The sequence below is a fragment of the Filicampus tigris genome, chromosome 13 (genome assembly GCF_054856515.1).
Source record: "Filicampus tigris isolate MCC_2025a chromosome 13, RoL_Ftig_1.0, whole genome shotgun sequence".
Lineage (NCBI taxonomy): Eukaryota > Metazoa > Chordata > Actinopteri > Syngnathiformes > Syngnathidae > Filicampus > Filicampus tigris.
The window spans coordinates 8,199,898-8,227,403 of NC_141229.1; the positions used below are offsets into that span (position 1 = coordinate 8,199,898).

A 27,506-nucleotide genomic window follows, 5' to 3' on the forward strand; every position below is an offset into this window, starting at 1 on the left:
AGGAATGCATGTTTAATGTACATATTTATGGACATTCCCCTCCCACCAAAATCAGACAAGCAAACAACTGGTTGTGAAATGCGTAGTTACAATATCAAGTCGTGCAAAGCAACTTATCTCAATGTAGGCACATGCTTGAAAATTCCAAAAGTCAAGCGCAGTAACTTGAATGTAATGTTGGAATTGTGCTGTACATTGCACTTGTGGTTACCTCAGTTTCCAGCTGGACTAGTTCCATGGTGGGCCACGGCTCGGCAATCTGTGCGAGCGGCATGTTGGCAGATTTTCCCCCGACAAGATGCACAACTTCTCAGCTCGGCGTCGGTTCGGCGAGTTGGTGCTGTCCACACACGAGTCCTCGTGCACCACTCGGGGAGGTTTCAACAAAATCAACAAAACAGGTGCAATCGTTTTGATTTAATTCGGTTCGCTTCAAAGTGATAATCCAGCGGAGAGTATAATAAATCCAGGTACTACTAAGAAGCCTTGGGGCTATCAGTTTTTGACAGGCGGAAAAACCTGTGTGTAAAAAGACAAAAAAACAAAAACAAAACAAAAAAAACAAAACAATCCTGAAGGAATGAAAGCCAAGTCCGGGCTTGGTTCACAGTCGAAACCGAGCTTGTGTCCTCCTCGCCTGGCTTCCTCCTCTCGGTCTTGTCTTGGTAGTAAAAAGATCCGCGCAGCCTCCGAGCGGAGATTGTTATTGGCGCACTCCCAAAGACGAGATTCATCCTGCCCTCCTTCTTTTCTTTTTTTTTTTTTTTTTTTTTTAAACCTCGTTATTCTACCGCCCAGGTCCGATGTCCCCATCATCAGGCAGAGAGGTGAACTACAACTACGTCATGCAAAAAGGAATGACAACACTTGTGTTATCGTACTGGAACAGCCGTGTAAATAACTTATTGGATTGAAATTTGGACCTTGACTCAATTTTGATTTTATAGTAAATAATATGATAAAAATTGAATTCCAATTATTCATAAATTTTATCCTGTGAGATCTTTTTTTGTTAAGTTTAAATATGATATAGATCTGAACTGTACTTACTGCGATTCCCATTCTGAGACGGTTATACATCTGTTTTGGAAATGCACTCATACTCGTAAACTGAGGCAAGACATTTGCAGGTTCATCTTGGTCAACATCTTCTGTAACCTTGATCTTTCTTTACAGAATGTTTCTTTTTTTTTAAATTATGACGCCTCACTTGAAAAGGAATACTATTTAGTTCATTTCATACTACTTTGTACTTATTGCAAAGTTATATATTCACAAATTTACATTTGCAGGGTCAAAACACATTTTGTGGGGTATTTTGAAATATTTAGATGTAATAGGTGAGGTAGTAGGTATAAACCCTGGACTGGTTGCCAGCCAAGACACATAATGCAGATATAAAAAATCTACACACCCCATTTTTTGTACCAAAAGTTATGAACTAGCTCTACTCTTTTTATCAGGTTTTTGTAATATTCAAAATACACATGCACACACCTGGCAATGTTTAAAGTGTCTCTGATTGACCCCTAATAAAGTTTGGATGTTCTAGTAGGCTTTTCCTGACATTTTTAATTTGACTGTCGAGACAAACTACCATTAGCACTCACATTCGCATCCATGCGCATTTTAGAGTCTTCAATCAACCTGACGCAAATGTTTTGGAATGTGTAGGGAAGCCAGAAAAAACTCACGCAAGCACAGGGAGAACTTGCAAACTACACCCTGGAAGACCTAAGCGAAGATTCAAAGCCAGAACCACTCAACCGTGAGGTATAATTGATAACCACAACGGTGCTGCTCAAGGCTATCAATAAATCAGAATTAAAAAAAAAATAAAGTAAAGCTAATGCAATCTAAAAAAATATGCTGACATGCAGGGACATGGGATATTGATATTCATGCTCTTCTATTAGCTCTCTTTTATTGTGCAAGTGCACCTAATGTTGTGGCCGTTTTTTTTTTGAAGGCGTGTTCAACTTGACTGCATGAAATTTCAAATCACGTATACGTACATCAGTTACAAAAACCTCCAATTTTGCTCGTGACAATGCAACGCTGTTTGAGTGTGTTTGCGCTTCATCTCTTTCCATTGATAACAGCTCTTGTAGTGAGGGCCCTCTGTGATATAACACACCCCTCCTGCCCTCCACACTTCCTCGCTCCATTCAACGGCGGAGTGTTTCGCTCGCGGCCAGCTCCGGTTACTATTGGCAACTGGAGAGCATCAAACTGTGCATGGATCTGACATATTCTTCTTTTTTGGGGGATTCAGATTAGGATGAAGGCGAGGCTTGTGGAGTAAACAAAGGGAGATGAAGTGGGACAGAGGATGGAACAGATCATTTGTTGTCTTGTCTTTTGGATGGATATATTTGCTCAAGCAGCCTGTTTGCACTTTAATGTGAACTGTCACCAAGAACTTTCATTACATATCGGAAATGGCACATAATTCCATTTTTATAGCGGTTGTCCTCACTAGGGTTGCAGGTAAGATGGAGATGGGGTACACCCTTTACTGTAGACAAACAACTATTCACACTCACACCTATGGACAATTTAGAGTCTTCAATGAACCTAACAGCATGTTGTTTTTGGAATGTGGGAGGAAGCTCACAGGAGAAAACCATGCAAGCGCAGGAAGAAAAAATGCACACTTCACAAAGGAAATGTACATTCAGAGGCCACAATTTTAGGTACAAAGAGAGAAAAGAGCTGAACAGCGGAGCATCCAAAGTTGTTCTATGCACTGGTTGATTTCCAAGTTGTTCCAGTTTTAAAACAATTTTCTCTTGTAGGAAATTATGTGACATGAATTAATTTGAACCTTAAAGTGGAAGTCAACGCATTTTTTTTTTCAAGAATATGTTCTATGCAAGCCCACTAGTTGAAACAGGGCATTCTGATAAATATTGCATTTGTGGAATAAGTGTTAAGCCACATGTTTAGCCATCTCTGGGGGCAGCCATTTTGTCTTCTGTCCACTGAAAATGACATCACAACTACTCACAACGACCAATCACGGCTCAGATTCAGAAAACAGGTCAGCCGTGAATGGTCGTTGTGAGCAGTTGTGATGTAATTTTCAGTCGACAGTAGACAAAATGGCCGCCCCCGGAGCTGGCTAAAAACGAGTGCCTTTTGCTGCTTAACTTATATTCCACAAATGCAAAATTAATCAGAATGCCGTCTTTCAACTTGTGGGCCTGCTGGGAACATATTCTTGAAAAAAATATTTTTGGGTTGACTTCCACTTTAATTAACTGCATGGACAATGTTTTGATAAACCTACTAAACATTCAAGTATAAAAACAAGGTTAACACAATACTAAATAAAACTGTTGTTTATCATTATGCTCTTAAAGCTGTGCTTGAAGGGTAAAACGGAAGTCCACAGGGAGCTGTACCTCGACTGAAAGGGACATAAAGGGTGGGGTTGGTGTCATTGATCATGCTCCTTCAAAGTCACCGTCATCCGAAAGCTCACATCAACCTATCGATTGATCTCAGAGATGGATAAGCAGCTGCCGAGGGAGCGCTCATTGCATTGTATTGGCCTTTATTGTTTAGTGGCGTAATATGACATATCATTGATTGTCACAGTAGTCTCTCCTTGTGTACCAGAAGCAACGGATCCATCAGTGTGCTCATGCGGTCAAAGTGAACGGTGAACTAAAGAACCTAACAAAATGAACACAAAGTGCCCCAAAAGTGACACATGGACCCTCCGTGATGCTCTTGTGACATCACAGCTGACAGCGATGACTCACGAGGGAAACCTCAGAGATATCCCCCTTAGAGTCAGCTAGAAGTGGAGCATCATGGGAGTTGTGACTCATCGTTGCATGCAACAGAGTGTGACTTGAAAAGACTGAACTAAGGGTCACGGGACCTTCAGAAATGGAATGCTTGCATTGCTGCTTGGCTATATAAATTGTGGATGTCATTTCTCAGGTGACATGCTGATGCACTGATGGATGGAGCTTGTTCACAACAAAAACTAGAGCTTGCATTTAATAGCGCTGTCACGAAGGGAGAATGGTTTTGCTGCTTGAGTGAACGAACTAAATGGCGAACTGATACAGCGCTCAGAAGAATTTAGTAGAATTTCCTACTAAACACGGTTTCTAATAACTCATACAAAACACAAATATTTCAATGCTCGATTTACCGTCAGGTCAGGGACAAAACTGTAGACTTTGTGGATTGAGGATGATCACAAGAAAGGTTGGGAAGCAGCCTCAAAGTACACGGAAGGAACTTGATGATGATTTGAAGGCAATTGGGACCTCATTTGCCAAGTTGAAAACACACTGCGCCGTAATGAACAGAATCTTGCAATCTTGCAGTGTCCACAAGGTTCCCCTGTTCAAGAAGGCACAGGCCTACCGTATTTCAAATTTACTTGACTCAGAAAAGGATTGGGAGACAGTATTTTTGGCAAAGAAACTTAAAAAAAAAAAAAGTTGAACGATCAACTCGATCCGCTGTATTTGGAGGATGAAAAATACGTGAGAATGACCCAAACTTCGTGGAGGCAAGCATGGAGGTCAGTGGCGGCTGGTCGATGGAGGGCACTAGGACGCCACTCCACTGTGCATCTCGGTCACTTTGAATCAGACAAAAAATAAATAATACAAATGAAGTATTAAAATAAAAATATATGTACATCTATTTTTAAATGAGCAGGATAAATAGTATACAGTTCATGACGAGAACAACTCACAAAGAAGCATATTAACTCATTCACTGACGTTGACAAATTTATTTGTTTTTTCACAGTCCAGCCATTCAATCCCAGGAATTTATTTATATATATTTTTTAATATATTTTTTTCAAACGTTAGTGTAAACGTTGGTCTGAAAATAAAGTGCACTGCAGTGAATGAGTTAATTCATGTAGCGAATTAGTCTCGAAACCTCAACCCAATAGAAAACCTGTTTTTAATTTCTTTGTAAATCGCAGATTAACCACCATTAGGAACCATTAATAAAGCATCATTGCATCATATTGATCCCAGTTTAATTGGATTAACTGACACTGCATAAAAGTAAAACAATCTTAAAAACACAACATACCGAATAGTCAACAGAGAACAATGGTACACAATGTTCCCAGTAACAATGCATAATATGACGTTTAATCCCCGGCGGGATACATCAAAGGGCTAAATTAAATTCACAGCATGGGTCACATTTCACAAGGAGTGTTTCCACAATTTATGATGTAGAGCACTGTATATGCCCCATGCAGCTGAGCTCAATGAGGCCATGTCTGTGGCATGCAGCAGCCAAGATGCTAATTAATTAGCCGCTCCAAAATTGAGTGAGGGGGGTGGGGGGTGGGGGTGGGGGGCAATTATCCAGTGTCTGTCTTCACTGGGAAGAAGACACTGCGATGATTAAAAGTCACGCTGGCGGTGCGCCGTGATGAACGGAGTTATTGTTTCAAACGGCTGTGGTGCTATCGTTTGTCATGGCAATGGCTGCAGGAGAGTGCGATCGCAGCGTACAATAGCGATTGATTCCACGAATAAAGAGAGAGGAGAAGAGAACAAGCGAGTGGCTGCATGCATCATTATCTACGATTACAGTGGAATACTTAAAAAAGCTTTTCGAATTTGAAGTTTGACCAAGATCAATCCATTCATCTTTTATAGCAGTGGATCTCAAAACTGGTGCGCGCAAGCCATAGCATGGGGGTCCGCAAAATAATTTTGAATAAATTATGTTATATACTTTGGAAAAAATCACAACTTAGACATGGGGACCAGTGCCCCAATAAAACTAATATGACGTACCTTAGCTTTGGGCCAAGTGAAAGCTCAGATATCATTGTGACGAATCATAAAAATCAGACATCCCTGTATTAATATAGTCAGTCACTTCCTTTATAAAGTACATTCACAACAGCTGCAGCAGGAATAAAATCTTGTTTTTTTCCCCCTCCAAGAACAAAAGGTTTATTTTTTAAGTCACAGCAAGTCATCCAGGCCCTGAAGAAACAAAGCAGCCCCAGAGCATCATACTACCACCACCAGCACATTTGACTATTGGTATGATGTTGTTTTATCTGGGATGCTATGTTACATTTACGCATTATGTAAGTAGACAAACACCTTCCATAGAGTTCGTTCAACGTCCATCCATAGAACATTTTCCCAAACTGTATACTATATGCATGACTTCACTCAAGATGACTACAAACAGAGCTTTGAATGTAAACTAACAACTGCAATCGTCAAACAGCCATTAGTTCGTCCAATGACGAGTAACACATAGAAGGAATGGTTCAAATCTCCTCTTCCACTTAGTCATCTTTCTTGCTTCACTTTGCTTTATTTCAGCGCCGGCTGTCGTCCCTCTCCATATCTCCACTGGGATACGGATACAAACCTAGTGGTATTAGCTTGGTAGACAAACAACATAAATCCACAAAGATGTTGAAATGCTAAAAATAAGACAATGGAAAGTACAATTCTAGGAGAAAGAGCTGTTAAACTGTAATCGGGCTTCTGATTCATAGGCGAACAAAACAACAAGCACGGATATTCTCCTCCCAAAAATGTTGCGGCTAAAACGCTATACAAATAGTGCAAAACAGTTCAGCGCAACATAAAATGAACACTAAATGGAAAAATGGTGGAAAAGTAAAAATAAAGGAGAAAGTTGCCGGATCGGTTCTAACAGGCTGCCGACTCACAGGTGCCGCTTTTATCCATCCTCCTACTCAATTAATCCTCTTGCAAACGTTATTCTTGTTACAAAAAGATCATGTGATACAAGATAGCAATTTTTGATTGGGGGTTGCAACCACGGGATAATTCAGTGACATTCGGTCACGTCACATGGTCTACTCCTGCTGGGGGCCTAACACACATTTTTGGAATTCAAGAGGAAGCTGTAGTACCAGAAGAAAACCCAATGAAAAATTTGCAAACTACACACAGTAGTATGTGGATTCGAACCCCTGAACTCAACTGGAGGCGGATATGATAATCACTGGAAGCGCCATCCTTATTGCAAATGTAATTGTTATAAAAGTTGATAGTATGCATAGAATGGATGCGGTCATCCTTGGTGGTAGAGTATTATGTTCTGGCTTTCTTGGCGAAAAAAAAAAGCTTCTCATGTCTTACAGTAAAAGAGAATCTGGCGACTACAGTAATGGGTGTGTTCTGCAACACGCTGTGACTTGAATTTGTATCTCAGATATTTCGGGCTGGGCTGCAGTTAAACTGACTCAGAAAACTGAACATTTTCAATCCAGGAAAAATAAAACCCAAAAACTGGAGGGTCTTTTTGTGGTAAAATAAACAAACCTGAACAAAACTAACATGAGCGATTTTGGCTAGAATGGACAGTCTCATGCTGGTCCTGGTACAAGCTCCATCATCACACTGGTGGACACCCTAATACTCCTCCTCTTTTAGCAATCCTTTCACGTTAGCTGTCTTGTGTTAACAATTATGAGGACAAATGCCTTTTTCCAACATTCAAACAATAAATTACTATGTATTCTTTCGTTTTATAGTCTTAGACGGCAGGGGGTGCCAAATAACAGAGGGCAGCTCTTTGATCCTTTACAGCCTTCTTTGTTAATGTGGTGCCCTTTGACATGACGGCGACGGCAGGGTGACGTTCACCAAACGAGCGGTTGGGGGGGGGGGCACAATAGATAATGTAAGACAAGAAATGACTGTTTCTGAACTCGTCTTTATCGTGTCTGTACTCGCATTTCGGTGATAGCAAATCATCACCATCTAATGTGGAGTCACTTCCGCATCTTGCCAAGCGCGCCAAAAATGCCCGGATGTCTCCTAGCTCCGGGCTCCGCTCACTATTAGCAATAGATTAACTTGCTATCCTTCCCGTGATGCACTGCGGTAAATCGTCAAACTTCAACTTTGAAATGACAAAAACATTGTGTTGTTGTATTGTTCATATTTGTTTTCTAAAACACTTATAATTCTGAAAAATAGAGCGAGTTAAAAAAAAATGCATTTCATGTTTCATGTACAATCCAACAAAATATTAATAAAATTAGTACGAGTTAAGTTACAGAATATTATATACTGTAACACATACAGTATAATTGAATAACATATTAATCAAATACTTACAAATACGTAAAAAAATATAGAGCATGAATTAAAATGATCCATATTTAAAATATGTTCTATTAATATAAATCTTGAATTCAACCTGTATACCATATTTGTTATGAATATTCTGTATCGCATTGGGCAGTACAATGCTCAGGTGGTTTGCCTTATAGGTTGGGGTTTGAAAACCCTTATGGGTCAATGGCCTGGTGGTCTCGTTTGAACTTACCGACTTTGGGTCCATAACTGTTGATGAGGGAAATTATCAGGGTGAAACAATAGTTCATTGCATTTCTGAGGTTTGCAGTTCGAGACTTGGCACCGGCCATCCTGTGTGGGGTTTGCATGTTCTCCCTCATGTGCTTGCATAGCTCCAGCTTCCTCCCACGTTGCAAGTAGGTTAATTGAAAACTCCCAGTTGTCCATTGGTGTAAATCTGAGTGACTGTTTCTATGTGCTGTTCCCTGCAAATGGCTGGCGACAAATCCAAGCTCAAAGTCAGCTGGGATAGGTTATAGACCTACAGCTCATCCACAATCCTAATGAGAATAAGTGGTATAGAATGTGGACAGCTTTGAAAGCTTACACAACGAAAGTGCCAATACAAGTTAATAGTTAGCTAACAAAGCATGTCAGATTATACGATCCACTCACAAACACTGAGCAGCAAAGTATGTCATAGTTATTGATAATATACGTTTTGATCGAGTCAGCAAATTAGCTGTACAGTCATTACAGCCCATGCATGCTGGTGGTATTCACTCATTATAATAGCCACCACCAATCAAGACGTACTGCTGCAATTGGTTATCTTGAGATAATAGGATCCAACAAGATTTATAAATTAAGTAGTGTGTCACAGTAAGTATCTTTAACAGGTAAAGGAAGGACAGCCTGCATTATATTCAAGTATATTCTATCACATAAATTCTTTAATATGTCACATGTGAATATAGAACAAAGGAAAATATATGCTTGTGTCAAATCTAGATTTGGTTACGTAATTCATTTAACTCCACTGGTAGGATTCTCATGTAATTATTTACAGATAAAATAAAATAATAAAAAAACACCCAATGTTTCCACAATTTGGTTTAACATGGGTAAATCCTTTATTTATCATGTTATAATTAGGATGTGCATTATTATATTTGTTTCTTATTTTACTAAACATTATTCAATAAAAGGTGAACACAAGTATGTATTTATTATTTGTAATATTTATCTGTGTATTTACTTAACCTAAATAAAAAAATATTCACCTATATTTTATATTATATATATATATATATATATATATATATATATATAATATATTATTCACCTATAATTTATTCACCTATACATGGTTAAAGAAATAATAAACAAATACATAATATATTATGAATAATGAATATGATTATTTTAACTAACCTATGCAATGTTAAATCAGTATTTATCAAAATACAATAAATAAAAGACTTCTTACAAATAAATAGCTGCATTCATTTTTTTATTAAAAAAAGTTACCAAAGTAAATACAAGTCTTGTCATGTCCTCCCATGTAGTGGGTTTAACATTTAGAATGTTCAAATACAGTATTTAGATGGATTAAATGACCAATTAAACAACAAAATGAATTCCTTAAAAATTCTCATGAGGAGCAGTACTGACCAGTAAAGAGGATTAGGATTAGGATTCTTGTGACTGCTCATGAAAAAAAAGAAAAGAAAGCGTCATGTACTCGTATGAGTCTTGTGTTATAAGGAGCATTATTTCAATGCATTATGATGATGTCATGTGGTTTCATAATTGTACATGTTTGCTCACTTAAGAAACAATTAAGTGTAGAGTAGTTGGGACTTTTCCACAGGCAGTCTTTGCTACTGTACTAAAGTAGACAAAGAAAGTTAATTTAGGCTGAATTTGCCTTAATTTATGTTATTTTATCATCTTGTAAACATCACATGACCAAATTCAGACGACAGGTGAGTCATGATTGGTCTTTACCTGAGCCCTGAGAAACTGTGATGTCATTTTCAGTCAACAGCAAGTGGCTCAAAATGTCCACCCCCTGAGATCATGGACGTGTATATGAATGGACTAACAATAATGCTGCTAACTCGCCATTGGGAGAAGTGAAGCCACCGGTGGCCATCTTACATTGCCGAACTTTCTTGGCAGTAATATGTTGTATGTGCGTCCACTAGTCTAAACACGGATTTCTGATTAATATTGTGTTTGTGGAATATGAGTTAAGCAGCAAAATCCACCGTTTTTTATCTGTCTCCGGGACGGCCATTTTGTCACTTTCTGTCAACTGAAAATGAAAAATGACATCACAGTTGCTAGGGCTCACGTAACCACCAATCATGGTTCACCTGTTTTCTGAAGTTGAGCCATGATTGGTTGTTACCCGATCCCTGAGCAACTGTGATGTCATTTTCAGTCGACAGAATGTGGCATAATGGCCGCTCCCTGAGTTGGACAAAAACTCATAATCTACTAATTTAATATTAATCAGAATCCTGCATTTAGACTACTGAGGCTACATAGGAAATGATATTGTGAAGATTTTTTGGGGGTTGACTTCCGCTTTAAGTAAAGCAAATGTCAGAAAGATGTTAAAGAGTTATACTCAAGCAATATTCTACTTCTATCAAAGTTAATTTCATATTCAGATACTTGTATTCTGACTCACGTATTGCTTAATTGCAGGTACTTTATACAAGACTTCCCACAGGTAAGAGTAGGAGGGAGTAGGGGGGAGGGACACCACTATTGCTTGACAACGAAAGGGGAGCTAAGGGGCTTTGCTGCTTACTCCCACCCACCTGTACCTGAACGACGGAGTGCCACCCGTCATCCTCGTCCGACTCGAGGGCCACTTTCCCGTCTTCCTCCAATAACAGCGGCAGCAACATTAGCGGCGGCCTCCCGGCGGCCAGATAGACGTCAGCCAAGGCGGCGGGGAGCTGACCGAGCGAGTGCAGCAGCGCGCCGAGCATGGAGCCGATTGCGGCCTGGAGCGAGGAGACGGTGTGCCAGTGGCTCCAAGGTGAGCCCGATTCTCACCACAGTCGAACATACCTGCTTTTGTTAGTTTGCCGTGATCGCCTCCTGTCTAATTTGGAGTCACAAATAGAAGCACGGCGATTACAAAACGCACACAAATCCTTTGGGAAGTGAAAGGTGGAGGTGGAATGAGGAAGTGGCCCAGAGGAGCCATAACAGTCTCTGCTCCGTTCATGTCAACACTGTGCTGCATGCAGTCAATGGAGTGTTGTGACATGCTTTTTCTATTAGACTTTTCTTTAAAATGACTAGCTCCGTGTAACCAGAGGTGGCAAAAGTTCTCAGACATTTGTGTAAAAATTGTGTGTAAAAACACACACTGTGGTATTGTAATGGTACTCAATCAACTCCTTAAATGTAGTAAAACGTTAAGTACCTAAGTACAAAAGTAGACCTATTACTGTCAAATATACAATACCCGTTTTGGTAATTTGGTAGAAAAAACAAAAACAAGCTTGAGTTTCAAGCTATTGAAACAACATGCAATAACTTTTCATAATGTTGTGAAGCGACTAACAAAAAAGACCGAGTAAGCTAATGATGACATCTGACAAATGCCGTGTATTTTTTTTTTTTTTTTTACTGTGTATCTTTCTCTAGATTAGACAATATTTGAATGCCAGAAGCTGGTGGTTTTTAGGCTGGCACAGTACAATGCATTCGCCATGAATCATCCTTGGAGCAACATCAAACAAAACAAATAACAAATTAGACAATACAAAAGTATAAAATAAATTGTTACTGTTGATTATATACCACTCCCGTTTTGATAAAGTGACACAACAAAAGAAAAATTTATTTGCACAGAAAATAGCTCCCCACTGCATTCTATTTTCTGAAAGTATAATCCCATAGACCAGACCAAAACACAAGGTCCTAAAATACGATAGATTTGAATGATTATTTCATATTTAGTGTCTTTATACTGTATTATTTAAGCATTTAAAACTATTACTTCTTTGTAGTTACTTTTTTTTTTGCATGTTATCGACTATGGATTTTTTGCAAGATCAAATCTAAAGGAATAATTAACATTTGACATTTTCTGGGCTTTATATCTTGTTCAAGCCATTCTTTATGAAAGGATTTAACCTGACACACAAAAATGTGTGTAGCGCATTAAAAAGATCTGTGACGATTGAACAATGATAGGTTCACTGACAATTCAAAACTGTCTAGTGTATATAATAACATTTATGTTTAATTAATTACCAACTCTGAATTGTCTTCAATGTTTACAACAAGCATATATGTTAGGTCACAGTGCGATCACTGAGATCATCAAATCTCCAGGAAATGATCCAATTTCACTTAATTGGTCCAAAAATTGGTCCTCTTACGATGAAAATAAAATACAGGAATGTCTCATTCCCCTCCATTATTTTTTGTTAGCGAGTGTCGTTCTGAATTATGTGTTCACTTCCTTATCTGCCCAAACTGAGGCGAGTAAAGATGGTTTGAGGACGGGTACCATGCAATACCTCTGATTGACAGGTGATTAATCCAAGGTAACCCGCTGGGGTTGTCTCCAGTTTCCAGAATGGATGGATGGATTAACCTGTGAAGAATCAGGCGCTCACACCAATCCCTTCAATCCCTTTATAGCCGAATGTCTCAGTCTTAATTCTTCACTACTCCACATTGAGGTGCCTTGAGATAAGAGTTTAATTCGTTCCATGATCACACTCGTTTCGTAAAAGATTCATATCTCAAATCATCTTTACCCAATGAAATGAATGGAAGTCTTATTAATCCATTCCAGCCTCACGCAACAAAAACGCAACCATTTGAAAAATATCACTCTATAATATTATTCTTTATGAAAGCGTACAATGATTACATAATCAAGTAGAATGTAAACTATCTTTACCTAAGTTCCATGGACATTGTGCTTCTCCTGGTGTGCGCGCTTTGGCTAATTGGAGGAAGCATAATACAGACATATAGAGCTGGTCAAAACTCCTCAATAAGTTGCAGTAATAGCGTAATAGTAACTGCGTTGTTAGCGTTAAGATAACTGGACTTATCTATGGCAAAGCTATGTGGTTGTTTTAAATATGCAACACACAATTCTCTTAGTTTTATATAAAGTTAGACAGTAAACTTCAACTGGCAGTGGCAACAAACACTTAGATGCCTTTTTTTAAAAGAATTCTTCACTACCTGCCAAGCTGTTTGTTGTGAAGTGAGTTGAATTGAATTCAATGATTTGAGATACAAGTGCTGTGTGGTCACAATTTTTGCAAGTTAGGTTAAAAAAAAAAAAATGTCCAAACGACAGCTCGTATTCCAAAAAACTCACTTGGGTCACTCATACCTGAACCACTGTAATTTCACTTGACCAGGTGTCCCAATACCTCTGTCCATTTAGTGTATTTACATGCATACTTATCTTCTAGTCAAATAGACGAGCACTTTTACACAATAACACCGGTCAACAAATTTTTACAAATTTTTTTAATGCGATGCAAGCAAACTTTTCTAGATGTTTTTTTTGCTCACCCTCATTTTTTCTCTCTAGCACATCAGGCTTTTATGATAATATAATTTAACAATAATATAACAATAAAAACGATGTACGGTAATATATTTAGTTATAGTTGTACTGTAATTATGAATACCGGGTTAGGTTTAGCAACCGGTGGAATTTTTTTCTGAAACATCATAGCTATGACACATAAGCAAAATCCGTACTATGCAAGCCTATATTGGTCAAACTTAAAAACAAAAACATAAAATATGTCAAAAACCTGATGCGCTCAGAGAAGAGCAAAGACGTTTTTGAAATCAGTGTCAGCAATATGGTTAGGGACAAATAAAGCCATCTTTGATTAAAACTTGCTGTTGACCAGCGTCATTTTCCAAGGACTTACAAAAGCTACTTAGCGTTGCGGTTTGCCAGCACAAACCCTCCGTTCCTGTTACAGCGTCCATGTTCCAGCTGCATGTCTCAGCCTGTTTTTTTTTTTTTTCTGGTAATATGGGCTTTCAGTATGAGAAGCCTGACTCTTTCCATCTGCTGTGTCCCGCTGCTAGGTCTGGACGCACCCTTGCATCGGTATGCCCTGTCAGAGTGGCGTCTCTCCGGCCTGGATCTGCTCCAATTGACTTCGGAGGACCTGGAGAGGCTGGGAGTGGCCAAGATAGGCCACCAGGAGCTGATCCTAGAGGCCGTGGAGAAGCTGTGCTCCTTGGTGAGGCGGGAAGAGCAGTCGTGTGTACTTTGCACAGTATGTGACCATGGTGATAGAGAGTTTAGGGGTGTTTGTCTTGAGGGCATTGTAGATGTCATGTGCTCCTGCTAGAGTGCTGACACGGTGCTTTTGAACAATTTTTTCCAGTTTAACGCTGAATTTACAACGTATCTTGTTGTTGAACATGTCTTCCCTGCAAGAAGCATGGAAATTTCACCGTCTCAGCTTTGCCTTTTGTATCAGATTTGTTTTTATCTATTCATGAGGAGATCGTATATGCATATGGGGCTCGGGTTAGGGTTTGGTGGTTAGACTTTGGGTTAGTGTTAGGGTTAGGCGTATGTGGGTTTGTGTCAGGGTTAGGATTAGTGTTGAAAGCGCTTTATATGTGTTCAGTCTGCACGGTCACCAAAATTAAGCTGCACGCATTTGACTACAGATAGGAATCCGCACAGATCCTGCGCACTGTAGGATGACGATATTTACGTAACGTGGACCAACGCGCACCCTGCGGACACACAGATGCAGATTATTCCAACGAATAATTGTATAAACGGATGGATTTGTTTGTTTTACATACACGATGCGTAATCCTCTTTGTTTTATGTTTAGTTTGACAGTAAACTTCAGCTGTGAGTGGCATTAAAAAGCTTGAATGCTCTATTTTGTATTTTTAAGAATTGTTCTCCATCTGCCCAACTGCTGCATGTTGTAAAATCAGTTTAGTTGAGCTCACTGCCACCATACAGCGCTCATATGGCAAAAAAAAAAAAAATCACTGAGTGACTGCTCGTATTTCGAAAAACTTGTTGGGAAGGCCTTTTTTCTACTACAAGCCAGGTCCTTAAAGCGGAAGTCAACCCAAACATATTTTTTTAAGAAAATATTCTATGCAGCCTATTAGTTGAAACACAGCATTCTGATTAATATTGTGTTTGTGGAATTTGAATTAAGCAACAAAATCCACCCGTTTTTTAGCCATCTCTGGGGCGGCCATTTTGTCACTTCCGTCGACTGAAAATGACATCACACAGCCTCAAGGCTCAGATAACGACCAATCAGAAAACAGGTGCGCTGCTTAACTCCTATTTCATATTAATCATGTTTCCTTGTTTCAACTAGGGGGCTGCAATTCTTGAAAAAAATATGTTTGGGTGGTGTGGAAGAGCTTGATCAAGCCCTGACCTCAATCCTATTGAACACCTTTGGGTGGGTTTTTACCCATTTTGTGTTCCTGGAAGTATAATTGCCAGGTAATTTTGTCCGTGTAGTGAACTTGCATCCAAATTTATGGGACCACTGCTTTAATCCTCTAATGTCCAGTTACCACTGCCTAACCACTTGTGAGGTACTTTTATTTATAACACTTAAGCAGTAGTAGTAGTGTTTGTAGGCTAATTGAGCAAGACAGTGCAGCGTGACAGCCAGTGAAGACCACACTTGGCGGCTCAAGCAGCTTAAACCTGCTGCCAAATCGCAGACAGGAACCTTCATGCTGGCTCTCTTTCTATGAATGTGAACGGTTATGTAAAGATTTAAGAACAGACGCTTGTGTCAAACAGTTTCATAAGAAGCACTTGCAGAGTTATATGCTTTGCATTTACATTACAGAGCGCCGTCCAGCCGCCTGTTTTAGCTTGTGACCATGCTCATTCATGAAAGCAAGCATCACATGGAGGAACGCGAACGCTTTCGAGTGCGCCTTTACGTCATTACAGCCTGGATAAGGCCATGAAAAATTCATGGCCACTCTGTGACTGTGGATTAGTGCCACTGGTTGATATGTAACAACAAAGCCTGACTGGAACAAAACCTCTTGACCACCGATGAGAGCGTCCTGAATGCAAAAGGCTCTCTTGCAATTGCATTTGATGAAATTCACATGTAATTTAATTGTATTTATTACAGCTATACAACCTTGTCTGAGTCGCTGCAAAGAATTTTACTTAAAACTTTGTGCGGGGTGGATTAAAGTGTATATGTACAAAATACTTGCAAAATTGAATTGCCAAATTTGAGTGAAAAGAAACAGAGAGAGGAATAAATCAGATTTCTGCTTCTGTTAACATATATTCCATATTCTGGAACGTGTATATCATTTGAAGTGCATTAAAGCTTTGAGTAATGTGGTCTTTTAAGGTTTCAAATTGTCTCGTAAATTGTTCCCGACAGTCCTACGGCGACAGTGGGGAAAACCTGCAGGGTCTGACCGAGAAGCTGCGAATTGTAGCCCACAACTTGCAGATGGGCATCCAGGGTCGCTGGCGCCACAACAGCGACGGCGGGCAAAGCGGCGCCAAGCTGTCCTCCAATGTACTGCACGCAGTGGTGGAGCTCATCGCCTCTGCCAAAGGACTCTTCTCCTTACTGAACAGGTCAGTGAAGAGGAAAGTTATCTAACGGTACACAGTATCCCAAATGCTATTTTTACCCGAGTCAGGCTTCAGTAAGAATAGTGGCATTGTATAATAAAAGCACATTATTTAACATTGTGGCCTTGAAATTGTGAAAGCAAAGTTATTTTATTCCAGAAGCTCTCTGCTTAAGTTTTGGCAACTGACAGCAATGTGGGCTTAATTCATCAAGGGCAAACGAATCTTCACAAGCGCATCAGCTCCTGCATCACATATGATTGAAAATGTTCATTGTTAATTAATATTCCAATTGATAGAAAGCCTCTGAAGTTGAACCTCATAATGATACAATTTGAATCCAATCAAAATATTCAGGAAATAGTATGCCTCAAAAGTCCAACAGTTAGCACAGAGAAAGGATTCATTTCACACTTGTGGTGCCACACCAGGAGGCTACCTGTGATGCCAACCATAGAAGGGGAAAGTGCCTAGCTGCTTCATACAATATAAGCCATGTCTCTAAATATGTAGAAATAGCATTGCTCTGCAAACAGATAATTCTCCACAGAGGTTTATTTGTATGAGAAGCATGTTTACACATTAATGAAAAATGACAGTTCTAAAAGATTTTCTAATGGCCGCAGTCAGCTATACACAACGTTTTGCGCTCGACTTTGACGTCTCCACTGTTTTTAAATGCCGCAGTGCTACTCTGATCGAGTACAACTTGATTGTGTCTTGTCAGGTATCAGCTCTCGCAGCTAAGCGGACGCACGGCTAGCAAGAAAATCTTGAGCCTGTGTAAAGAACTGGGGATGATTGTTCAAAAGGTTGGTCATACCTCCAATTTCTACTTGTACAACTTGTCCACATAGTGTCGTGGGTGAGCTGGAGTCAATCCCAGCTGACTTTGGGCAAGATGCGCGCACTTCCTATTTGTGTTTCACTATTCCATTTCACCTATTTATGTCTTTTTCCCCCTCAACTCTTAGTTGAAAAATTCACCTACTTCTGTTGTTTCCACGCCTAATGAAATGCTCTAAGACAGCACAAGATGCTGCAAAAAGTATGTCAAGAAAGCAATTGATAGCAATTGATATCAAGGAAGTATGCTACATCTCGATTCAGACAAGCTTGGTATGTTGGGGAGGAGCTAATTTTAGCCTGGGTTGTTAGCGGACGCTACGGCGTACAAATAAATAGCGTAAAAATAGTTTTCAAAATCAAAAAAGCCATTTTTATTTTGTGCGATGCTATGAGATAAGTTTGAGATGATATTAAATTGTTTTGAGGTCATAGTTTGTGGTAGCGGTGCTATACCCGACGATTGGGGGCGCAGGGGGAAAGGTCATTGTACTGCTGTTTGTCCGGTTGAGCGGCATATCAGTTAATCATTACTTTCCACTTGTATGCATGATTGAAAAACAAGATTTTTATTTTTTTCTTAAATACTTTTAAAGAAGAAGCCTTTTTTTTAAATTAACATCTCCAGATAGAGGAACTACCTACAACCGGTTGAAATTTAACAGGAGCACAAGCTCCCCTTATTTAACCTGCCTCACATGCGTTATCTCTACATTCCTGGCATATTTGAAGGCGCTTGAAGACTAAAGGAGGAGGAGGGCTGCACAGTGGACATGTGACTGCGAGAGGGGCTTGTTTTTCAGGGTGTGGGGGAGAAATTAGAGAGCGAGGTCCTTAAAGGATGAATGTCAAACGCTAAGTAGAAGGGATGAGATTGGATGTGGTGTTTCACCTCATTGTGGAGGGAGCGAGCCAGTGACTTACTATTGACATAAAGTCAACGGAGGAGGAGGCAGACTTGAAGGAGGGATTAAACAGTGACTGCTTACTGACTTTTGACTCCCCGGGAGTGTATTATAGTGAACACAGCAGCAGGAAGGAGAGACTATATAACACGCGGGACATTTGGGCCCTAACAAAACTATAAACGAAAGAATGCACAGAGATGGGGAGCTAGAAGGAAGACCAGCATCTGATTTTAAAGGAGTTTAAATTTAGGCCCTGATCTGGACTTCAGCCCAGCAGGTACTGTTACTTCCTCTATAAATTTCTTACTCTCTAAATGGATAATGTGCAATACGTTTTAATTTAATCATTTATTAGATATTTTATTTTGCTATATTTAAGCGGGGTGTTAATGTACTACAACACCACTGTATTTTCATGTTGGCCGTTATGGTGCTGCTTGGACAACCAAGTATTTTTTTAGCTGGTACTTGATAGATATCTAGATACAGGAGTCGTTGTTTTGTTATTTGTGAGTTGTTTATTGTATTATATCAAAGAGAGAGAAAAATGATGGTGAACATGAAAATATAGTATTCGAAGAAAAAAAAATTGACGGCCAGTGGTGTCCAAATCACGGCCCGGCGGCCATTTTGTGGCCCATCATCCACTTTTCAGTGGCCCCAAAGCATATACTAAAAATGATATTTGACACGGGGTACAAGGCTAGTTTAAAAAAAAAGTGGAATTGGAGTATATACTTTACAGCTGTTTTACATGTGTAAAAGATGCAAATAAACTATTTACGACTAACATGATAACACAATTTTTCTTCAAAACAGTCTGGTGAATAAATATAATTCTGAAACTAATGGATCTAGTCAAATGGGATACAGGGCACAGACCACCCCAAAATCTTTCAAAACCTAAACTATTTGCCTTATCACCTTTTACAGAAAGCTGTTTTTCAAAGTAACTAGAAAATGTAAACAATATATAATTGCTTGTTTGTGTGTAATAAATTAATCTCAAAGAATTTCAAAGTGGCCTTTGCATCCTTCCAGTTTTCTGTATGTAGCGCTTAAATTAAAAAGTTTGGACGCCCCTGGCCTAAGACTATGGCACTATACTCCTGGTACTAAACGTTTTACAAATATATGAGATGCAGTGCCTTGAGCAAGATAAAGAAAATATATTATTGGACAAACCTAAATTAATTAAGTTGACTATTTAATTTTAATCATACATTTAGTTCTCAATAAATAAATACAAAGAAAGCAAAATTGACGCATCACATAACCCTTCAATCAATATTTTGAGCCTTTTTTTTTGTTTTTTTTTGCGAATATTAGAAAATCCCCCTTTAATCGTTTTAGTCCCCAATTTACTGTACTATTTATGGGTGTTCCAAAATTTTAATTTAATACATGTACTTTTCTACATTTTCTAGACTTAACTAAAGGGTTTATCAATCTTGATACATTTTAGTTCCTACAAAGAGTGAAAATTTGTGATTAATAAAAGCGTTTTACCAAACATCTATACACAGCACAACAATTCATAAAAATAGCCATAAAAAAAGTGCATATATTTTTAATTCCACTTGAGAGTTCCTTGTGACTCCGAACATTCTAAATTCAACAGAAAATGAATGGATGGATAACAATATGAAAGCATAATATTTAATTACATATCATTCTTTTCTGTCTTGATTGTATTTGCAGAATCACTCAGTTGTCATTCTTATATTGTTGGGTCCCTTTTCTTCTGGATGTGGTTACAAATGTTCCAGAAGAAAAATTAGATCAGGTTCGCACATGGGCCTCACAGTCTGAGGTTCTGGGTTAGAATCTCATGTTCTTCCTGTGCTTGCAACGATTTTCTGGTTTCCTCCACATTCCAAAAAACACACTTCATAGGCTAATTGAATGCTCTAAATTATCCATAGTGTGAGTGTACACCAAGTGTGAATGGTTGTATGTCTTCGCTAGCTCACTTGTGATTCCAGAATAAAATTATCAACAAGGAACAAATATTCACAGAGTGTAGCAGATGTATAATGTCCTGTCAGGTAATTTATAGAACCTCAATGTTGTTGTTATCCCCCGAGCATTTGTCAATGCTGATTCATTCGATTCCTTCTGGCCGCACCAGCTGGGAAAATGATGATGCAGCTGATAAGGAGGTGAAACATTGAGGAGAAAAAAAATGATGTCAAAAATAGGAGCATGAGTGTATGGGCATGCAGAAGCAGCGACGATATCTCATTGACAAATAATATGGAGGAGAGAAATGGAGCTGATTCAGAGGATGTTTTCCACTCGCATGTTGGAAGTGCGCTTTTAAGTTATTGACGGCTGAGATCAGAACTTCATGATAAGTCACTGTACACTGTAAATGATAATGACGCTCTATTGTTCGCTCACTTCCTGTTTTGGATTCTTGTATGTATGTTTTTGTATGGTCATGTTTCGGGTAATTACTTTATGCGCTTCTCTTTTCAGGTTTGTCAATTTGGTTTGTGATTTTCGGAGCGAGGAGGAGGTTTGTGTGTGTTTATTTTTGGCACAGGAGTTAATCAGTGATAGCAGGAAAGTGTGATGATCGCACACCAAATGGAACGTTTTGCGACATAAGTGTCTGGCTGTGCAGTACACATTGAGCAATGTCCAAACGTAGTTGTAAATATCAGACAAGATAACAAACCAATGCTTTTGCCAAACAGATACAATTGTGAATAACCTGTAGTGTTTGGAGAATGACACTTTTCTCTAGCTTCAGTTTCAGGTTTGCAATTTCAGCAGCAAGAAGGATTCAAGTTTTTTTGTCTTTTTCTTGTATTCTGTGTGTTTTGTGTGAGCTTGTAAAACTCCTAGTACCTATTTGTGTAACACAACTGCATGGTTGATACTAACTACAGTATATAATAATCATATATAATCTACATTTTAATGGCAAAAGGTATCATTTGCAATTAGACAACCAACCTAACCATCATTGCGCATTGTTCTTTATCCACTGTGTGATAGTGGATTTATTTATTTATTTTTTGTCCCCTCAATTGACACACTTGACAAGACTTCTTGGTCTGGAAATGAAAGCGCACCTCGACTTACGCGTGACCCGACTTACACTTTTTTTTGAGATACGACCCATCACTTGACCAATGATTTGTCATGAGCGTGAGCGAAAATCTGCGCTTACGGACACTAAATAACGGCAGCAAAATTGACGCTGCAGATAGTGAACGATTCTTCAAACAAGGGGTCAAGTGCTTGCAAATGTAAAACAAAAACATGAAAGCCCTTTTCACACCGCACTTAGCAGGGCGAAGCACGCCATTCATTGTGTATGTGGCGAGGGCGGCAAGAAGACGTCTGCCATCACTGTACGGCGCCTCTAATTGAAAAATGTTCTATTCTGGAGTGGCGTTGCTGTGACATCAGACAAGCCCCATCTTTAGGAGAGGGACTGGCGGAGCAATTTAGTGCTATTTTGGTGGTCTTATTTACAGTTAATGGCACGAGAACAATGGAGGAAGTCTTAATAAATGCGGTGTCTTGTGTCCCAAGCTTTGGGACACACAAGAGATGGAAAATACAGTGGAGTGTTTAATAAGACACTGCTCCCTGCTCAGCCTTAAATAGCCCTCAAAGCAGTCTTGTTCGTCGAGATTAAACCAAAATTCCCATCGTATTCCTTTTTTCTGCTGCTCGTTTCCTCCTCCTCCTCCTCCTAAAAATGAGCTAAGCCAGGACTACCTTTTGCAACGATGAAAGATAGATCTCGTCGAGGTGCTCTATATTTCTCATCTAAACCGGTGAAAAAAATCTCAGCGCTTACTTCCTGGTAGGTTGCAATGTCAGGGGTGGAGCTATGTGGTGACTGGGGGTGGCCGTGGCCACTCCTTGTCACTCTCTGGTCAGACAATTTTGGTATCAGATTTTTCTGCCATTTTCACATGGATGCAGTATTCTTAGACCCCTTGAGACTGTGCCTCAAGTTATTCATAAAATCATAAGTGTGGTTGGTATGATGAACAATGACTTCTAAGCCATGTTGGTTGCTTAGCATGGTGTGAAAGTGATGATTTTGATTAACGTTGATTGTTAGACACCTTTGCTTAAGACAGATTCTTTTTAGAGAAATTAAAGCTAGTAACTCTTGACAGTTTTGAACCAAAAGTCATTCCAGGTCATAGAGCTTCATCAACATCATAAAGCTGACGGAGAAAATGCCAAGATGTGCAAAGCTGTTATGTGGGCAAAAGGGGCCTGCTTTGAAGAATCTAAATTACAAAGGATATTCTGTATTGATTGAAATTTTTTGTTTACCAAATCATTTTAAAGAATTAAGAGGTTTTTGTGTCATTGTGCTTTAGAGATATGATCGAAATGAATGAGCTATTGATCACCGTATGGCTTCGGACGTCAATGATAATGGCCACTGATTGGCTGTTAGCTAGCAAATCAGTGCATAAGATACACAAAATCATAACAACAAAGAAAATGTCAATACCTAGTAAATTAAGCTCAGCAAAGCTTTGCTTTTTACTTCGACTTGTTCCTGCTTGATTATGAGTGTGATAGCCGTTGTTCTGGATAGATTTTATGACAACAAATAATGCAACGCACACATGCACAGCAACCCCTCATCGAGGTGTTGATCAGCCTGGCCGCCCCATTAAACATTTTTTGGGCCACACCCCTGACGTGCATTGAACCAAACCGCATAATTTATGAAAGTCTGCCAGCTTTAAGCTACAACCCAATGAAAAATGTCACAGACAAGGCTAACCAAACTAGGATCGATGTTGCGGTCGGATGTTTGAGCACAAACAACGCAACAACACACGAACAAACAATGTAACAACACCCGCAGGCATGGAAAAACAACAAATATTACTGCAGCTTACTGAGCCATTTAGTTGTAAAACTCTTCTTCTCTTGTTTTTTTTTTTTTCTGCAGCTGGAACAGATTAATTGCCTTTCCTTTCATTTTAGTGAAGATGTTCTGAGAAAGATGAGTCAAGGCTCCACTGTATTATATTATTGACTCCTGAAAAGTGATGCTGAGCTCGCAGCTGTTCGTCGAGGTTGCGTGTTGACGTCATTGCAGGGGAGAAATCTCACAATCTTGAAGCTGTCGTCGCCGCATTATAAAAGCGCAGCGAGTGCCTGCTCATCCACATCCACGCGCGTACTTGTAACGTGTCCCGTCCGCGTGAGTGAGTCACATTACAGCATGGCGCATGTGTTCCTATAAGCGTTACAAAGAGGCCACATCAGTAGCACAGCATTATATCAGTCACGGCTCTCAGGAGAGCTGCTTCTCATGCTTGACACCGAAGAAAGGACTCTTACTTCCTGTTTGGTCAAGTGTGTGCGTGCTGTCATGCTTCCCACCAGCCCGAGGGCCACCATGATAGCGAGTCAGCTGGTGTTTGTTGCACTCTGACGCTGCACTCGCCGAGCCTGCTGCGGATTGAGCTGAGACGGCGTTTCAGTCGGCTCAGCCAGTAGGGAAGCACACGAGGAAGGGTGAACTTGAACCTGGATGTCGGCGCAAATGTGTATTTGGAGGATTTAGGTTTAAGGTACGTGTGTCTGAAGGTGCGGCGTGATTTTCTGCTTCTAACTCCGTCACGCCAACAATAAAATGTTAACATCGGGTTCATTGAAAACTCGAAATTGCGCACAAATGTGAGTCTAGGCTGTTTGCCGGCTTTTGCAGTATTTAGTGGCATCTTAGGGTGTTTTTAGAAAATGCACAAAAAATATAAGTAGCTTCATTGAAACTTTGAACTTTTCCGTAGGTGTGAATGTGAATGTATTGAACTCAAGATAGTTTTTGCAGCGCGATACTGTTATCAGATTGTGTTTTATTGCTACTGCTGGCATTAATACATGTCCATGAAAAAAAAAAAGCAAAAATAAATAAATAAATAAATAACAAACATCGGTAGTTTATCCTTTAGATTACCGGTGGGCAAAGTTTTGTGCTCAAGGGTCACACTTGATCTTTAAAGCCAGGTCCCTGGTCAGGTAAAAGAGAAAAAAAGAGCAATATATGTAAAACATTTTTTCATCATAAAATACCTTTTAATTAACAAACTCTTGCTCGGAGAGACATCTTAAAGAATAAGGTATACTTTGACCAGTACTGATTTAGATGCTCACTTGAGCTGACGGCTCACAAGATTTGCTGATATGATCATACAATTATTTGTAACATTTTTGGGGCGCGGCGATTGGAAAATTGTTTGACTTTAGTGGCTTTCCACTATGTTTGTAATAAAGGGACTAGCCTCTGCATCATCACCGTGGCAACCACCTACTTGACTGTCTTATATTGGACACCTTTTGTGTTAGCTACTTGATTGGCTTATATTGGACACCTCATGTGTTAGCGCAAGCAGCAATGTTAATTCTCCTGTTCAGAGTTGCGTGGAGTGTTTTTACAGATTAATTCATGTCCATTAATATGAATTTACCACAGTGGTTTTAAAGTGTTTTACACTTCCAAACTGTACGAGGATCCCGGGAGGAAAAACAAAAGTCTTTAGTGGTTCTTTTAACAAGTTTAGCTCTTGGACGCTATTATAAGTACTTTTGCGTAGTAAATAAATAATTCAAGGTTTAAAATTGGAATGGTGTAACCTTTAAAGAGGTTAAGTAAAACTGGTGTGTGGAAAAACAAGAAGCTGGTGGAAGCGGGAGTCTTTTTATAGCCGGCTGTTGACCTGCTGGCAAATAGAAAATATTTGATGAATGTAAACTTGCTCCCGGAGACAGAACGGAGGCTTACGACACTTGTTTTCTTAATAAAACAAGAAGAAAAACAATATATGTCAAGTGTTTTGCATATTTGAACCCTAGATTAATCCTTTTGTCTTTTGTTCCTATGCGTTGCCTTATTTTCCCATACTCCCACATAACAGCTTGTCTTTGTTTCCTTGACAACCACGGAGAAATCAGCTTTGGGCCAAAGGCACACATACAGACATACAGACATACACACACCGTGCCATACTTTTAATCCACTCAAATACTCGGTCCTTTAAACACAACATCAGAGAAGACCTTGATTAAGAAAATAATGGGCCTTTCAAGATGCATCTTTCTATTTCGAAATTCACCTCTAAAGGTTTTCTTGTTTCTTTCTGCAACTTCGGGGAAGGAGTTGATCATTACTTATTGAGTGTTCGTTGCTTTATTCATTTGTGAGTGAAAAGATTCAGGCTTTGGTGCCCTGGTAACTGCATATTTGAGTGGACCATATTTTTTTAAATTGTCTTTGTATAAGAAGCATGTATGTATAATAGTCTGATATTGTTTATTGTAATACAAATTAAATAATTGCTTGCGATTGTAAAAAAAATTAATGGGGAAGAGGACCATGAAAAAATAATGACATACTAAATCACAGTTGCAATATTGAGTGGGTAAAAATGCAATTATATTATTTATTTAAATCTTCGATGGCCCTAATAATGTTGCATAGAACCTTTTCTAGAGCAGCGAGCCGCATCAAGCCGTATAATCCAAATATTCCTCCACACTTGTTGAAAACGGTTACCATTGTGTTGTTTCGGTGTTATGTGATTTATTTACTTTGTCATTTATTGGCAGGACTTAAAGAGGAAATTATGCGCCTTTGTATTGCTAGTCTGTCATAAACGTATTTTCAAATTAATCTTTCAAACACTGAGTGGTGTCAAATGGTAGCACCTCCACGAGAAAAAAAACAAAAAAATCAAATCGCAATGTGGAAACATGCTGCGGGCTCTCATTCGTCATGGTCACTGTGTCAGAACAACATTTTCTAGTGAACCTGTGGCCACAGTTGTTATTTCCTGCTGTGGCAGATGTGACGTGTTTAAACTTCAATAAAGATCAACATAAATAGGGGCACAGGTGTGAACGTTGTATAATGTCAAGTGTTGAAATGCTGGAAAGAAAAAGGTCTTACTCCTCTTTCTGCGAATGAAGGTAATAAATGTCTCTTGATGTGTTGACAGTCTTCGGCATTTCGTAAGGCAGTGTAACAGACAAAAAAAAGTGTAAACAACACAAGTACCTCTGGCTGTCACAGCGCCTGCCGCATTGTTTAATTAGTTTGAAAAAAAATCCCTGCTAACTGTGGCTGCTTTGTTGTAAATTCAGAGATTAGGTGCCTTTCACAAGCCTTTATGTAATCAACACTTCATTAGGAGCTCAGGAAAGCGCTTGATAACTGCCTGTTGCACTTGGGAGTCTTATCCATTGAGTGGTCTGTGTTGTGTAAACATCCATCCTCCACTTTTCCTTCATGTTTTCCATGTCATTGCCCATCTAAAAGCCGCATTTATGCCGTGCTCATGAAAGTGACTGGCTGAATACATCTGTATATAGGCTATTGTACTCGTGTACTTTTTTTTTCACACTTGTATTTGAAGTAACATCATAGCTGTCAGGTTATCGTGGCGGAGGACCCAAATGCAGGAGGCAAAAAATTAAGTGCAAGATAAAGTATTTGATTTAACGAAAGCAAAAGGGCAAACAAGGTACTGTGATATTACAAAAACAGCAAGGAACGAAACAAAATCAACAAACACTAGGACTAAACTGGACTTGATTTTGACAAGTGGCAAGACAAATGACAACGAGCCAACAAGGACTGAAAGAAAGCGGGGAACTAAATACAGACAAGTTGACGATACAACGAGGAACTCTTGGACAAGACACAGAGGGTAGGAGGAAGCTGGTTGGCTAACACAAGGGACCGGGGATGACAAGCACAGGTGGACTCAATAACTTAACGAGAGACAGACAAAGGAACACAAGGAAAAACATGAAACTAAAGTCAAAGACCAAACTCAAAAGACAGACCATGACAATAGCTTCTGCTATGCGAATGCTAGTGTACAATAGAAAACTTCATAGGCACACGGGCTAACAATTAGCATCTATGCGGGGGTGTTGACCCATCACCTACACTAGAACTTAAAGAACAACAGTCATTTTACAAGACTACTTTTATTTCTTTACATTTAAATGTTTTTGAAGTCT

The 27,506-nt window shown here is 39.3% G+C and overlaps 2 protein-coding genes across 2 annotated transcripts in view; one reads left to right on the forward strand and one right to left on the reverse strand.

Moving 5' to 3' along the window:
- The window catches only part of rps6ka1 (ribosomal protein S6 kinase a, polypeptide 1), a 52,878-nt gene extending 41,679 nt beyond the window's left edge, over positions 1-11,199 (reverse strand). Inside the window, exon 1 of the mRNA XM_086048831.1 lies at positions 10,925-11,199. Coding sequence (XP_085904957.1) covers positions 10,925-11,092 — 168 coding nt within the window. The 5' untranslated portion in view covers positions 11,093-11,199. The remainder of the gene's footprint in view (positions 1-10,924) is intronic.
- Positions 10,863-27,506, forward strand: part of cnksr1 (connector enhancer of kinase suppressor of Ras 1) — a 31,990-nt gene continuing 15,346 nt past the window's right edge. The window contains exons 1-4 of the mRNA XM_086048830.1: positions 10,863-11,142; positions 14,196-14,353; positions 16,526-16,728; positions 17,453-17,537. Of these exons, the coding sequence (XP_085904956.1) occupies positions 11,091-11,142; positions 14,196-14,353; positions 16,526-16,728; positions 17,453-17,537 (498 nt within the window). The 5' untranslated portion in view covers positions 10,863-11,090. The remainder of the gene's footprint in view (positions 11,143-14,195; positions 14,354-16,525; positions 16,729-17,452; positions 17,538-27,506) is intronic.